This window comes from Cyphellophora europaea (genome assembly GCF_000365145.1).
Source record: "Cyphellophora europaea CBS 101466 unplaced genomic scaffold supercont1.9, whole genome shotgun sequence".
Classification (NCBI taxonomy): domain Eukaryota; kingdom Fungi; phylum Ascomycota; class Eurotiomycetes; order Chaetothyriales; family Cyphellophoraceae; genus Cyphellophora; species Cyphellophora europaea.
In genome coordinates, this window is record NW_008481815.1 from 642139 (window position 1) to 657958 (window position 15820).

Sequence of the window (15820 nt, forward strand, 5' to 3'; positions counted from 1 at the left end):
ATGTCACAACGTGCGGGAAAGCTCGGAGATGAGGCTTAGGCGCGCCCAAGTCGTGTGCTGGCTGACCTTCGGGCACCACCGCCAGGTTGCCATGTGAAAAAAAGATGGATACGATGCGTGGCGTTACCGGTGTCTGGACTGCTTCGATGACAAGCAAAGAAGCCCCATCAGCTTCCATAGCCCGAAGAGGAAAGGAGCTGAGCTAGGAGGTGCAGCGAAAGCGGAGGGCCAGGGTCAAAAAGTTGCGTTTGCATTGAGCAATTCAAGGAGTCAGCGATATGCTGATTGGTCACATTCTGCTTATCGCCGCCAAACTGTAGAATGCTCAGTATCAGCCATAAAGTAGACGCTATCATTGGTCAGTGTGTCAAGTCCTGGTGGGCTTCTAGGGCCGGTAAAGCGGGTTCTGGCAATGGAGTCCTGCATGAACTCGCAGAGCGCGAGCTTGTGCGAACTTCTACCACGGCGGCATCGACGCCTACACGGCGTCAGGGCGTAGACGATTGGCTCGCCACCTGGACAATCATTGTGCAATGATCGTGATGAGGTAGTGCCGCAATAGCTGGTACTCGTCGTTGTCAGTTGGGGAGATTCGGTAATTCTACATATACGGCCGGCGCTGGATTTCGGGTGTGACAAGCTGTCCAAGGGCAATCTAGTGCAAATAACAGTAGTTTAACACCCGTAGACATTCGCTCGCCGGCCGTTCGGCTCCGTCCACGCTAAGAGAATTCCGCCGTGAAGAAGACTATGCAGTGAAGCGGAAGGTTGTGATATGGTGGATTGCCTATAGGCTCGTCGCTCGAACCAAACCACCCCACTCGACCGATTTCTCGCCCTCTTTGTCCATATTATTTTCTTCCTTCCCTCTAGCTGTTACCTTCCCACACCCTTCCTACCACACAGGCAAATCTTCACAAAGGGTAGAGCTATTTCGGCTCTCTACTGTTACTCAGCCACGGTAGACTACAAAAAGTGCTACCTTCCTAGGCCACCTTCGCTCACCTGGAGAAGATTGCCACCAACCTAACCCACCTTCGTATTTTCGCATTCGTCGCTCGTCGACGATAGAATGGGCCTTACCGCGGCGGAAACCTACAAACAAGAGATCGAAGAGCCCGAGCAACCGCAGGAGTACAATCCCTACAAGCCCGAAAAGGGCTATGGCTGGGGCGAGGCTCTGCCAGAGAAGCAGGGTCTGTACGACCCCAGCTTAGAGAAAGATGCCTGTGGTGTAGGCTTCGCTGCGTAAGAAACCCGGAGATCCCTCATCAAAGCTCTATCTGACAGTCCTGCAGCCATATCAAGGGTAAGCCTAGCCACAAGATTGTCAGCGATGCCCGCAACCTACTCTGCAACATGACCCACCGAGGCGCGGTCGGGTCGGACGCTCGAGATGGTGACGGTGCCGGTGTCATGACCTCGATCCCCCACAAGTTCTTCGTCAAGAACTTTGCTCGCGAAGTTGGCATCGATCTGCCCCCTCTGGGCCAATACGCCGCCGGCAACCTGTTCTTCAAGCCTGATACGGAGATGCTGAAAGATGCTACAACCAGCTTTGAGGAGGTGGCTTCAGAGCTTGGTCTGAGGACTCTGGGCTGGCGTGAGGTTCCTCGCGACTCTACTCTGCTTGGTCCGGCTGCGCTGTCTCGCGAGCCCATCATCCTGCAGCCATTTGTGGTTCTGGCATCTGCTTACGGTTCCGGCAACAAACCTGAGAACACCGATCCCGAGTCCTTCGATTCCGTTGCGTTTGAAAGAAAGCTGTATGTGCTCAGAAAGTCCGTTACGCATGATACCCGGTGGAAGCCTTGGTTTTACATCTGCTCGTTGAGCAACCGCAACATTGTCTACAAGGGTCAACTTGCACCGGTGCAGGTTTACCAATACTACCACGACCTGGCGTCCGTGGATTACGAAGGTCATTTCGCTCTCGTTCACTCTCGCTTCTCAACCAACACGTTCCCCTCCTGGGATCGCTCACAGCCTTTGCGGTGGCTTGCCCACAACGGTGAGATCAACACTTTGCGCGGCAACAAAAACTGGATGAGAGCGCGCGAGGGCGTCCTCAGTTCTGACTTCTTCGGTGACGATCTTGAGCGGCTCTTCCCAATCGTCGAGGATGGTGGCTCCGATTCGGCTGCTTTTGACAACGTTCTGGAGTTGCTGGTCATGAACAGAGTTCTTTCGCTCCCTGAAGCCGTCATGATGATGGTACCTGAGGCATGGCAGGGCAACACTGCCATGGACGCGGAGAAAGCTGCTTTTTACGAATACGCAGCTTGCTTGATGGAGCCATGGGACGGTCCTGCTCTCTTCACCTTCTCCGACGGCCGCTACTGCGGTGCCAACCTTGATCGAAATGGTCTCAGACCTTGCAGATACTATGTGACTGATGATGACCGTATTATCTGCGCCTCTGAAGTTGGAACCATTGCCATCGAGCCAGAGCGCGTCATTCAAAAGGGCCGCCTACAGCCTGGAAAGATGCTCTTGGTCGACACCGAGGCTGGTCGCATTATTGACGATGCTGAACTCAAGCATACGGTTTCTGGCAGACAGAATTTCCAACAGTGGCTCGATACGCACCTCTACAAGATGCCCAATATAGTGGACACCCTATCGAAGGAGCTCGACCTGGGATTCAAGCTTTCGAAGACGAACATTCAAGATGACCCGCTTCTGCGTGCGTTTGGTTACTCATTCGAGCAAATCAGTCTCCTACTTGGCCCCATGGCCGCAGACTCAAAGGAAGCTCTAGGCTCAATGGGCAACGATGCCCCGCTGGCCTGTCTCGCCCAGCAGCCTCGCCTGATGTTCGAGTACTTCAGGCAGATGTTCGCTCAAGTCACCAATCCGCCCATTGATCCTATTCGAGAGGCAATTGTGATGTCGCTCGAGTGCTATGTCGGTCCTCAAGGCAATCTGCTCGAGATGGAAGAGTCGCAGTGTGCCCGTCTGCTACTCCCATCCCCCATCTTGGAGATTGAAACTTTCAATGCTGTCAAGAACGTGGATGCCTACGATAAGGAGTGGACCGTGAAGACTATCGATATTACCTTTGATAAGTGGTCTGGGGTTCAAGGCTACACTCAGGCTCTCGACAACATTTGCGATGCTGCTACCGAGGCTATTAGCAACGGCGACAAGGTCATCATTCTGTCCGACCGAGCCACCTCCGCTGACAGAGTTGCTGTCTCCTCTTTGATTGCCACTGGTCTCGTTCACCACCATCTCGTCCGCAACAAATGGAGATCTAGGGTTGCCTTGGTAGTCGAGACTGCCGAAGCTCGTGAGGTCCACCATATGTGCGTACTTGTTGGCTACGGTGCTGACGCCATCAACCCATATTTGGCCATGGAGTGCATCCTCAAGATGAACCAGGAAGGTCTCATCCGCAAGAAGCTCACTGACCAACAAATCATTGCCAACTACAAGGCGTCTTGCGACGGTGGTATTCTCAAGGTCATGAGCAAGATGGGTATTTCCACTCTGCAGTCATACAAGGGTGCTCAGATTTTCGAGGCGCTTGGTATCGATGATTCTGTGGTCGACCGGTGCTTTGCTGGAACTGCTACCCGCATCAAGGGCTTGACCTTTGAGTTGATTGCTCAGGATGCCTTCGCCTTCCATGAGAAGGGCTATCCTTCGCGAGAGATCCGTGAAATTCCTGGTTTGGCCGAGACTGGAGAGTATCACTGGCGTGACGGTGGAGAGGCTCACATCAACGACCCAACCAGCATAGCGAACATTCAAGATGCAGTCCGCACCAAGAATGACAAGTCTTACGAAGCGTACTCGCTCTCCGAGTACGAGCAGATCAAGAATTGCACACTTCGTGGCATGCTCGACTTCGATTTTGAACAGCGCGCTCCAATCCCGATCGACCAGGTTGAGCCCTGGACCGAGATTGTTCGCCGCTTCGTGACCGGTGCCATGTCATACGGATCCATCTCCATGGAGTCTCACTCTACGCTGGCCGTTGCCATGAACAGACTTGGCGGCAAGTCAAACACCGGCGAAGGTGGTGAAGATCCGGAGCGAAGCCTGCAGATGGAGAATGGCGATTCGATGCGATCTGCTATTAAGCAAATCGCCTCTGGCAGATTCGGTGTTACCTCAAACTACCTGGCCGACGCTGATGAGCTCCAGATCAAGATGGCCCAAGGCGCTAAGCCCGGAGAGGGTGGCGAGCTTCCAGGACACAAGGTGTCTGAGGCTATTGGAAGGACTAGACACTCTACTCCTGGTGTCGGACTGATCTCGCCTCCACCACACCACGATATCTACTCCATTGAAGATCTCAAACAGCTCATCTACGACTTGAAATGCTCAAACCCCCGAGCACGTGTCTCGGTCAAGCTTGTGTCCGAGGTTGGAGTTGGTATTGTCGCTGCTGGTGTTGCCAAAGCCAAATCCGACCACATTCTTATTTCTGGCCATGATGGTGGTACTGGAGCTTCTCGGTGGACCGGTATCAAATACGCCGGTCTTCCCTGGGAACTGGGTCTTGCTGAGACCCATCAAACTTTGGTGCTCAACGATCTCCGTGGCCGTGTCATCGTCCAGACCGACGGTCAGCTTCGTACTGGACGTGATGTTGCTATAGCATGCCTGCTCGGCGCGGAAGAGTGGGGTTTCGCTACCACTCCTCTTATTGCCATGGGTTGCATCATGATGAGAAAGGTATGCCGTTGTCGACCCAAGTAACTTCAATTTACTAACGTTTGACAGTGTCATCTTAACACGTGCCCGGTCGGCATTGCCACTCAAGATCCTCTGCTGCGTGAGAAGTTCCGTGGTACACCCGAACACGTCATCAACTTTTTCTACTACATTGCCAATGAGCTCCGTGCCATCATGGCCAAGCTTGGACTTCGCACTGTCAACGAGATGGTGGGTCGTGCCGAACTCCTGCAGATGCGTGATGACCTACGCACTCCTAAGACCGAAAACATCGATCTGTCGTTGATCTTGACTCCTGCACACTCGATCAGACCAGGTGTGGCGACTTACAACGTTCGCAAGCAAGACCATAAGCTGCACACACGCCTTGACAACAAACTTATCTCCGAATCTGAGCTTGCGCTTGAGAAGGGTCTGCCTTGCCGGATCGAGACCGACATTGTCAACACCGACCGTGCTCTTGGTGCTACTCTCTCCTACCAGATCAGCAAGCGTTATGGCGAGACTGGTCTGCCTCAAGACACCATTCATGCCAATATTCGTGGCTCGGCTGGTCAGTCTTTCGGTGCTTACCTTGCTCCAGGTGTGACACTGGAGCTCGAAGGTGACGCCAATGACTACGTTGGAAAAGGTCTGTCGGGTGGTCGCGTCATTATCTATCCCCCGCGCAGCGCTGTGTACAAGGCCGAGGAGAACATTCTCGTCGGAAACGTCTGCCTGTACGGTGCTACAAGCGGTCAATGCTTCTTCCGTGGTGTGGCTGCCGAGCGCTTCGCTGTTCGCAACTCAGGTGCTACTGCTGTTGTCGAAGGAGTGGGTGACCACGGCTGTGAGTACATGACTGGCGGTCGTATTGTCATCCTTGGTGCTGCGGGTCGCAATTTTGCTGCCGGTATGTCGGGTGGCATTGCCTATGTGTTCGACATGCATCAGGACTTCCACTCCAAGATCAACATGGAGATGGTGGAAGTCTCCGGCGTTGAGGATCCTGCCGAAATCGCCTTCCTTCGAGGACTTATCGAGGATCATCATCACTACACGGGCTCAGAGCTTGCTGCTCGCATTCTCCTTGAGTTCAATCGCGCTCTTCCCCGTTTCGTCAAGGTTCTTCCTGTTGACTACAAGCGCGTTCTCGAGGAGCGTGCCAAGAAGGCTGAGGAGGCTAAGAAGGCCGAGTATCCTCTTCCAATTCTCCCAGGTAACGCTGTCCGTAACCTGCATCAGGACCAGCGTGAGAAAGCACAGGAGAAAGAAAAGCAGAAGCAAAAGGCCGAAATGCTTGACATTGAGGAGGGCATCAACGGCGATGCTCAGAAGGCCAAGGAGAAGTCTAGCCTGGTGCTTGACAAGACTCGTGGCTTTATGAAGTACACCCGTCGCTCCGAGAAGTATCGCCAGACCAAGATTCGCACTAAGGACTGGTCCGAGCTTTCTTCACGCTTGTCTGAGGACGAGCTCAAATATCAGAGCGCCAGATGTATGGATTGTGGTGTACCATTCTGTCAGAGCGACTCGGGATGCCCCATCTCCAACATCATCCCCAAATGGAACGAATTGGTCTTCGCCAATCAGTGGAAGGACGCCCTGAACCGCCTTCTGATGACCAATAACTTCCCCGAGTTCACTGGGCGTGTCTGCCCGGCGCCCTGTGAGGGAGCCTGTGTCTTGGGTATCAATGAAGACCCCGTCGGCATCAAGTCGATTGAATGCGCCATTATCGACAAAGGTTTTGAGATGGGTTGGATGCAGCCTGAACCTCCCACATCGCGAACAGGCAAGAAAGTTGCCATCATCGGCTCTGGCCCTGCTGGTCTGGCGGCTGCAGACCAGTTGAATCGCGCCGGCCACGAGGTCACAGTTTACGAACGGGCGGATCGTATTGGTGGACTTCTCATGTATGGCATTCCAAACATGAAACTCGACAAGCGTGTCGTCCAGCGCCGAGTGGATCTCATGGCAGCAGAAGGTGTCAAGTTCGTGACGTCAACTGCGGTTGGTCCTGAGGAAGAGAACAGCCTTGATTCGGTCCGCGCCGCTAACGATGCTGTTATCATCTCGACTGGTGCTACTGTAGGCCGCGACCTCAAGAGTCCCGGCCGTGATCTGGATGGTATCCATTTCGCCATGACATTCCTTGGCCAGAACACCAAATCACTCCTTGACAGCAAGCTTGATGACGGAAAGTATATCTCTGCGAAGGACAAGCATGTCATTGTCATTGGCGGTGGTGACACTGGTAACGATTGCATTGGCACGTCTGTTCGTCATGGTGCTAAATCTGTCACCAACTTCGAGCTGCTGCCTCAGCCTCCTCCTGAGCGTGCTCGCGACAACCCCTGGCCACAGTGGCCGCGCATCTTCCGTGTCGATTACGGCCACACCGAAGTCAAGCAGCATTATGGCAAAGACCCTCGAGAGTTCTGCATCATGACTACCTCTTTCGAGGGCGCCGACGGCAAAGTCACCGGCATCAATACGAAACGTGTAGAATGGGCCAAGGGTGCGTCCGGTGGTTGGGACATGAAGCCCGTCGAGGGTAGCGAGCAGCATTTCCCTGCCGACCTGGTTTTGCTGTCCATGGGTTTCCTCGGTCCCGAAGCCCGTTTGTTCAATGACCAGATTGAACTCGATGGCCGCAGCAACATCAAGACACCCAAGGGTCAGTACGACACAAACATCGATGGCGTGTTCGCTGCCGGTGACTGCAGACGTGGTCAATCTCTGATCGTCTGGGGCATTAACGAGGGCCGGCAATGTGCCCGCCAGGTCGACTCGTTCCTGATGGAAAGAGCCTCATTGCTACCCGTCACTGGTGGTATTGTCAAGATGCCCGCTCGTGACGCCGTCCCACAGGTCAAGGAGTCAAAGGCCAACGGCTATGGCGACATGGCACACGCAGCTGAGGCATACAAAGCCAATACCAACACTGCGGCGCAGAAGTGATGATAGAAATTGGATAAGTGTGAACGTTAGAACAGTGGCGGGCCTAGCCGATACCCCAATGGACCGCTTTTCTTTGCTAGGACCGAGGACATGGACATGGCTGCCTTTGCAATCATTGGGCCACCCAGAACAGCAATTCTTTTTGATATTCTTTACAGTCGTTTGATGACCAGGCATTGATTGAGAGCATGAGGACGATCGCTTTCTCAGAATGATTACGAACGACGATTTGGGAAAAGGGCGTTTTGCAGAGGCTGGGCTGTCTGAGATACATAACTCGCTACGATCGACGTTCATGTATGGATTACTCTAGTTGATCAACGAAAAAAATGGCTAAAGACAGATTTTCATGAAGACGGTCGCTGAGAGAGGCGTTCAATGCTTGCTGGTTGTGCTGTCGAAAAACATACCTGTACTTGACTCCTCTTCCGACCTCGCTTTGGTCAGATGATCCTGATGGTGTGGAGACCTCCCGTCACTTTTACTAAACCCCGGTGGAATGTGTATGAGATCCCGTACCAGTTTCCGCTTCACACCCATTCCACTTCTCGCTGTCAGCTTCACTACGATGCTATAATTGAATCATTCCGTCACTCCTCAAAGAAGACTGAGAACGAGTTGAGACGCACTCTGCCCAGGGCCAGAATTATAAGCGGGCGTTCTTGCTACTACTAATTCAACCCTTTCCAAAAGTTGCAAACTGTATTAGAGCAGCCCTTCGAGCTGCGAATTGCTGACTTCGACGCCCCCTACGCCGACGCAGATGAAGAGTTTTCTGGCTTTCAACATGATGCACGATACCCACAATGTGGTCAAGACTGTGTACTTCTCTACTACCGCGCGGTTCTTGAGGCTAACATCGATCCTGATATTCCCGCTCTTGAGATTTCCCTTCTTGGCTAGCATTTCGAGGGCTAGCCAATTCGAGCAGGAGATCATATGTGAGACTGGGCCAGTTGCGATTGCTTCCGCAGCGGATGCTCATCAACAAAGCCTCTTCTTTGGTACATCGACGCCGCTACCCAGAAGTCTAATTTCACATGTAGGTCCGGTGGGATGAAGCTCATGGTACCGGAGTACAGAAGGATGGACCAGGACAGAAGCCGTGATGCTGACCCATCCTTGCACCAGGGTGATATTAATGGAAGCAGACTCACCTGTTCTCAGGCAGATTATTGGGGACACTAAGGATCATCCACATGTTAAAATCACAGTCACCGCCGGCCGCTGAAGGATTGATGATGTTGCTACATTTGACCTATTCTAGGTGCTTTCAATTCAGCAGCTGTACTACTGAAACACGGCTCATGATGAACCTGATTATTCCTGTCTCTCCGTAGGCAGATTGCGGGCCAACCTGGCTAAAGCGTGGCAGCGGCTATCCACGGCTATCGTCCAGGTATACCCCGGGCGCCAAGATTAGGCTCTATATACTCATAGCCCGAAATTTTGTCATGTAATCAGCACAGAGGTTCCCTAACCAGCAACGTGGCGCAGCGGAAGCGCGCCGGGCTCATAACCCGGAGGACATCGGATCGAAACCGATCGTTGCTATATTGCTACTTTTTGGGAACCCAGAGAAGAGTGGGAAGTGGAAGAGAGGTACCAGGAGGCGAGATGTGATTCTTGAGGAGGAGGGTGCATTTTTTGCATTTTACAGCCACAACGACGTGTTCAGAAGCTGAATTTTCAGCTTCAGATCGTTCTAGGCTATCTCTAACAGTACGAGGAACACGATGATGTCTGGAATGGTGGATGTTGTTTGATCGAGAGCAAGAGGGTATTGCAATAGGAGAAAATAGCGCCAAGGAATCGGGCTGCAGTATACCGACCTCAGTACCTCGATGAGCACCTTGTTCACTCACAATCTACTTGTTGCTATGTATTTATACGACATATTGCACTACTACATGCCTGAAGCGATTTTGACACTGTTTGCAACGGGGTCACAGCTGAATGTGCGCCTAGCAGCTGAAAATACAGGCAGTAAAAATGTGGAGCCCCGACCCAATGACAAGCCACAACATACCGGCTGATGCCGACCACTGGCGGGCCTCCAATCCCTTGGCAGATGCTGCCTTTCGGCCCCACCCCAAATTTTTTGGCCGCGGGCAAGCGTAGTTGCTTCCCTCACTCACAAGACTCACCCGCATACATCTACATTTCGGCGTCACTGGCGGGTACTCAGACCATGGCGAAGACAAAGTCGAAATCCCACCGCTCCAAGCCATCGGACTCAGTCCTGCGCACCACCTCCGCCCACATCAAAACCCCCACCACCAAACCCATCTCGACGCTACTCTCCGAAGCGGCCGACCTGCTTGCACAATCGCAGCCGGAGTCGGCCCTTCCTCTTGCCACAGAATCGCTTCGCCGCCTACAATCCGAGCAGCCGCCGCCTGCCTCTCTTCCTGACGAGACCTACATAGACAGCCTCCTGCAAATCGCGGCGCAAGATAAGCCCACGCTCCCACAAGCCGTCCTCCTCGTTGCGGAGATCCACCTCGCCCTCGGCGACGCCGCGGCCGCCGCATCACACTTTGAGGCCGCAGTGCGTCTAGACCCGGACGGTGCGCTTGTGTCTGCAGACCCATACCTGGAACTGGCGCAGCTGTGCGAAGAGGGCGGCGCAAAGAGCATTGCATATTTTGAGAAAGGGTGCGAGGTGCTACGGAATAAGATTGAGGTGCTGTCTGAGAGTTTGAGAGAGGGGTCGCAGCTGGATGAGGAGGGCGCCATGATCGTCAAGCTCAAGCAGGCGAAGTTGGCGGAGGGACTGTGTGGGATGACCGAGGTGTACATGACGGATTTGTCATTTGAGGATGATGCGGAGGTTAAGTGTGAGGGCTATGTCACGGAAGCAGTCGCAGTGTGTCCGGACGAGCTGGCGGCAGGGACATTACAGACGCTGGCAAGCGTGAGAATTAGTCAGGAGAGGTGGGACGAGGCGCGAGAAGCGTTGAGGAGAAGTCTCAACGTTTGGAAAGATTTGCCGCCAGAGGTGGACAGTGGGAGTCGGCCAGATTTTCCTACGCGGGTCAGTGCGAGTCGGTTGCTGATGGAGGCCGGGATGCTGGAGGAGGCGATGGGGGTAATAGAAGGATTGGTGAAGGACGATGATGAGAGTGTGGAGAGCTGGTATTTGGGTGGGTGGTGCCAGGTATTGATTGGAGAGCAAGAAGGCAGCGAGAAGTTACAGGCGAAGGAGAAGGCCAAGACGTGGATCGCCAACTGCCTGCGATTGTATCAGATTCAAGGCTATGAAGACGATCGGTTACGAGACCACGCACTTGAACTGAAGCAGAATCTCAACAAGGACCTCGGCATCAACGATGATGACGACGATTGGGAAGACGAGGACGACGAGGCTGATCTAGATGGCGAGGTTGAGGTTCTGGAAGACGACGAAGTCAACGGTGGCGCAGCAGATGGGGACAAAGATGGTGATGTGCGTATGACTTGAGCTTGACGAGTAGGTGAAGCTCATGATTAAGAGCATAAAACACCGCGCTCTTCTGCACAGCTCAGATTGCCTTTTGGCTACAACGGCTTCGTCTTTGCAACTATGTCCACGTAATTGTCAACACCCGAACACTGATAGTCTCCGGGGCCGCGGTAGCAGGCAGTAAAAGTCTTGGCGGCCGCCAATATTCAGACACCGAATTCGAATCGCATCCTTGCCATATAATCCACCAGGTTCTGCTTGGTCTCAATATAGCCTGTACCCTCCCACTTCTGCGGCTGATCCACGAGATGTCTCAACATGGCATAAAACATGGCATCAATGGTATGCACCTTATTCCCCATGAAATACTTCTTGTCCTTCAGGTATGTGGCCAGCGCATCGACGTCCTTCCGGTAGAATACCAGCACGCATTCAGCCGGCCTTCTGCCCATTCCCTGGCCGTCGAACTCTGCCAGGATTCTGGTCCGGAAGCCGTCCAAGGCGGCGCGCAGCTCCGGGCCTACCTCCGCGCCTTGTACCACGTACGGGATGTAGACCTCCCAACCCTCGTCCATGCGCCAGCGCGGCTGGATCACGCCGCTCCAGTAGAGATGCTCGCCGATCATGCGGTCAAAGGCAAGGGCGACGGCTTGCTCGGCATCGCCTAGGTCGCCGTCGAGGGGGTCGCCGTACTTCTTCTGCAGGTATGCGATGATGAGGTTGGAGTCGCCGACTTTGGTTCCGTCGTCGCTGTCGATTATGTAGGGAAGCTTGCCGTAGGGGCAGTCGATGTCGATGCGGGAGAGATCTTGCGAGTGGTAGGTGAAGGGCGTCTTGGTGATTGTGAGATAGTTGATGAGCTTTGTCACGTAGGGAGAGATGTCTGGAAGGCCCCAGGCGGGGACGTAGCCGTAGACCTCGATCATGGCTGCGCAGAAAGTTGCCAGGGCAATCTGGACACTGAGCGGATGGCATTCTGGCTATAACAGTCTACACAATGCGCTCGATGCTGCGTATGGTCTTGCCAGGCTGGGAATGCGGGGTGCATAAGCTTCCGCTTACTGCAGCGAGCTGATTGGCAACATTGTGACAGGGTGCGTGAATCGGGCAACTGAGACCACTCAAATAGCTTTCGCTGTGCCGAAATTCACATGGTGTTGTCAAGGGCTAGACTGAAAACTGTTCAAGGGGGCCTCGATTGTCAGCACATGATAGATTTGGCGCCATCGAGATCGCGACCCCGCCTTTTCCCCAGGTTGGCATATGCAGAAAGAGCATAAGGATAATTCGGGGCTGGATCCCTCGGTTTCTCTTCTTTGCGAGCGGCAGACTCCCTCCCGTAGTTTAGCGAAGATGCCTAATGCTGGTGAGTGATCCCAGTGGGCCGTGTCGAGGGCTGATAAACTAAAATCTGAAGTCATCACCGGTTGCAACTCGGGTATCGGACATGAATTTGCAAAGATCTTAATTGGTGATGTGAGCTTCACCCTGAGACATTGTGCATTACCTCAAGCGCTCAGCTAGCTTGTTCACCAAGCTCTGAATTTGCTGACGGGCAGTCAGGGCTATACAGTGTATGCGCTCGATGTCTCTTCAGGGGACAAGCTACGCAGCTTAGAAGGACCTAAGTGCAAGATCGGTCAGCTCGACGTGTCTGATATAGACTCAATTCGTGGTTTCGGAGACAGCCTCGGCAACGAGCCGATCGATGTGTTGCTGAATATCGCTGGTCAGCTAAAAGACCAATCCCTGCACGGCTTCTCGCTAACATTTGGTACAGGCGTTATGCCGTCTATAGCGAAGGACGACCTCGACTCGCTAGAGATGGCGACCATGATCAAATGCTTCGGTGTCAATGCCTTTGGGCCGTTCTTCTTGACCCAGGCTTTGTTGCCAAACATCCTGGCAGCTCCGGCACCGCGAAGAGTCTGCGTGACTTCATCACGTGTGGGATCAATCACGGATAACAGCTCTGGCCGATATTACTCGTATCGAGCATCGAAGACAGCGGTCAATAGCTTCTTCAAGAACTTTGCTGTGGAGCTCAAGGACAAAGAGGTGATTGTGAGCATGCTACACCCAGGCTTCACTAAATCAAACCTCGACCCAGATGATGTGAGCACCATATTGGCCGTCTCGGAAGGCCCAGCTAACAAATGTGCAAGAACATTAGAAAGATTCCCGATGCCGTTGAGCCTGTAGAGGCTGCAGAAAAGCTGTGGAAAGTCGTTATGAGCAAGAATCTTGATGACACGGGCAAGTTCTGGCACCGAGAAGGCATGGAACTCCCGTGGTAGAAAAAAGACGATTCGTATCTGTAATGAAGAAGCATCAGGCAGTGAATTTCTTGGGCAGTAGATTTCTAGTCTTGGCATTCATGTCATCATAATTTCTCCAGTTCCCGAGGGGCCGGGCACGCGGTTATCCTCGCATCCCCTCGGTTGACCGAAGCTACCCCAATGTGCAGCGTGCTCCCTTCGACAGCGCGCTGCTGTGAATATTATTTTGGTGCTCTTGCCCTGAACAGGTCGCTCCTTTATTGTCCTCCATCCGGTCACTACTGTCCATCATGAAGGTTGTGCCTTCTCCTCAGTCCCTCCGCTATCTGCGGCAGCTCGTGCGGCCCACTGCAGCCCCCCCCGTTACCATCCAGCCATTCCTCTCTGCGCACCGGTCGCGGCGTCACTTCCACCACTCGCCGAATCTACTGAGAACAGAGACGCATATACTCAGTGACATTGGCGAAGGTGTCAAGGAAGTACAAATAATACAGTGGTTCGTGGAAGAGGGTGCCCAGATCGAGGAATGGGGCCCGCTGTGCGAGGTGCAGAGCGACAAAGCTGCCGTGGAGATCACCAGCAAGTATACGGGCGTTATCAAGAAACTGTATTTCCCAAGAGATGCTGTAGTGCAGGTTGGTGACGCGATGGTGGACATCGAGGTAGAGGGCGAGGATGAGCCGGCCATGGAAGAGTCCTCGGACAAACCTCAGGTTGAGGAGATTGACCAGCCAGCCGAGGAGACGCAGTCACAGGAATCAAAACCGCAAGAACAGGGACAGTCGATAGAGGTCGAAGCTGAGACCCCTAGGCCGAAGGGCAAACACGGTTCCCTTGCGACCCCGGCTGTGCGCGGCATGCTCAAGGAGCACAGTCTTAAGATCGAAGACATACACGGCACCGGCAAAGATGGTCGGGTCATGAAGGAGGATGTGCTCAAACATGTCGAAAACAAGTCCTCCTCGACCAGCACCTCTCCTCCATCCACCTCAACTCCACGGCCAGTCGCCGGCCCACAGTCGGAAACAGCTCAATCGCTAACCCCGATACAATCTGCCATGTTCAAGTCTATGACAGCATCTCTAAACATCCCCCACTTCCTCTACACCGACACGGTGAATTTTACCGCCCTTTCAGCACTCCGAAAGCAACTCAACGCCTCTCGCTCACCGGACACACCCAAACTCAGCTACATGCCTTTCATTGTCAAGGCCGTCTCACTGGCACTGAATAAGTACCCTCTTCTCAATGCCCGCCTCGACACCTCTGGAGGCCGTCCTCAGCTCCAGATGCGCAGTCAGCACAACGTCAGCGTCGCAGTTGACACCCCCAACGGCCTGATGGTGCCTGTCGTCCATTCCACGCAGACTTTATCCATAGGCCAGATCGCCGGAGCGCTCCGAGAACTCTCACAAAAGGGGCAAAACAACAAGCTCTCCTCCGCAGATCTGAGCGGAGGCACCATCACAGTGAGCAACGTCGGTAGCATCGGCGGCGAAGTGGTCGCGCCGGTGCTCGTCGAGGGTCAACTGGCAATCTGCGGTGTGGGCAAGATCAAGACCGTACCCGTATTCAACGACCAAGGTGAACTCGAGCGCGCCGAGGTCGTCAAGGTTAGCTGGAGCGCCGACCACCGCGTTGTGGACGGGGCGACGATGGCGCGCGTTGCCGAGGTAGTGCGTGGGTACCTGGAGCAGCCGGGGTCGATGGTTCTGGATATGGTCTGAGCTCTACCTACCCACAGCGTGTCCCGGAGGAACAAGGTATGCTCCGACAATCATACTTTCGTGCTGGGGATTGCGAGCATGGTAGACAGGCCATGTTCTCGCTCGGGCAAGACGTACACCTTGAAGTGGTCCTCCCCCGCCTTGAATTTCGCCCGAGAGCTGCTGGCCTCCTCGACAAGGAATGTCTGTCGTCTCCGCCATCGCCGTCAATAAGTGCAAGAAGCAAGTCACCGCTTGATACCATGAGCAATGCTGCGGAAAGACATTTGGCACCATTACGAGGCAGTGCACAACGGCTGACTTCAGGCGAGCCGCAGGCGGACTGAATCAGCTTCGATTCAGACGTATGCAGGCGCCAGGGATTAGATGCAAAGTACTCACGACGTACACGTGAGCCGGGTCAAGAAGGGCTCGAAGGGCTCAGGGAGTGGGACGATGAGAGAGTGGATCCAAGAACAGGCAGTGAACGCAAGAGATCTACCCGAAGTACAGCCGGGCGGGTCCAGGACAACTACTGTGGTAGAGCCAAGGGGCCGCAGAAGGGACGAGATAGGTTGAAAATTGAAGCCCGGGTGTTATTGCAACTTCTCGCTTCAGCGCTTGCCCGCTATGCTTGAGCCGTGCCTCTGCAATACTTTCCTAAGCTGGACGCTCCGTCGTCCGAAGTGCTCCGTAAGCGCTCGCGCGGAGCAGTAGCCCAATTGATAGATGCTGCTCACACTGCTGCGTTGGACTCGTCC

At 53.9% G+C, this 15820-nt stretch overlaps 5 protein-coding genes and 1 non-coding gene across 6 annotated transcripts; 5 read left to right on the forward strand and 1 right to left on the reverse strand.

The window, feature by feature from the left end:
- Positions 1 to 1072: 1072 nt before the first annotated feature.
- HMPREF1541_08702 (uncharacterized protein) lies at positions 1073 to 7629 on the forward strand (the record flags this gene model as incomplete). Its single annotated transcript, XM_008723021.1, has 3 exons — positions 1073 to 1248; positions 1299 to 4686; positions 4735 to 7629. The coding sequence occupies 3 exons, from the start codon at positions 1073 to 1075 to the stop codon at positions 7627 to 7629; spliced, it is 6459 nt and encodes a 2152-aa protein (XP_008721243.1).
- Positions 7630 to 9111: 1482 nt separating this feature from the next.
- HMPREF1541_08703 lies at positions 9112 to 9183 on the forward strand. Its single transcript has one exon. It is a non-coding gene; the product is annotated as a tRNA-Met (tRNA).
- A 637-nt stretch (positions 9184 to 9820) lies between these two features.
- Positions 9821 to 11092, forward strand: HMPREF1541_08704 (uncharacterized protein; the record flags this gene model as incomplete). Its single annotated transcript, XM_008723022.1, has 1 exon — positions 9821 to 11092. One exon carries the CDS (start codon positions 9821 to 9823, stop codon positions 11090 to 11092), a length of 1272 nt encoding a protein of 423 aa, XP_008721244.1.
- Positions 11093 to 11280: 188 nt separating this feature from the next.
- Positions 11281 to 12000, reverse strand: HMPREF1541_08705 (uncharacterized protein; the record flags this gene model as incomplete). Its single annotated transcript, XM_008723023.1, has 1 exon — positions 11281 to 12000. One exon carries the CDS (start codon positions 11998 to 12000, stop codon positions 11281 to 11283), a length of 720 nt encoding a protein of 239 aa, XP_008721245.1.
- Positions 12001 to 12427: 427 nt separating this feature from the next.
- On the forward strand, positions 12428 to 13371 carry HMPREF1541_08706 (uncharacterized protein; the record flags this gene model as incomplete). The annotated part of the gene is made up of 5 exons (XM_008723024.1): positions 12428 to 12440; positions 12492 to 12550; positions 12638 to 12803; positions 12855 to 13189; positions 13240 to 13371. 5 exons carry the CDS (start codon positions 12428 to 12430, stop codon positions 13369 to 13371), a joined length of 705 nt encoding a protein of 234 aa, XP_008721246.1.
- Positions 13372 to 13643: 272 nt separating this feature from the next.
- HMPREF1541_08707 (uncharacterized protein) lies at positions 13644 to 15080 on the forward strand (the record flags this gene model as incomplete). The annotated part of the gene is made up of 1 exon (XM_008723025.1): positions 13644 to 15080. The coding sequence occupies one exon, from the start codon at positions 13644 to 13646 to the stop codon at positions 15078 to 15080; it is 1437 nt and encodes a 478-aa protein (XP_008721247.1).
- Positions 15081 to 15820: the final 740 nt, after the last annotated feature.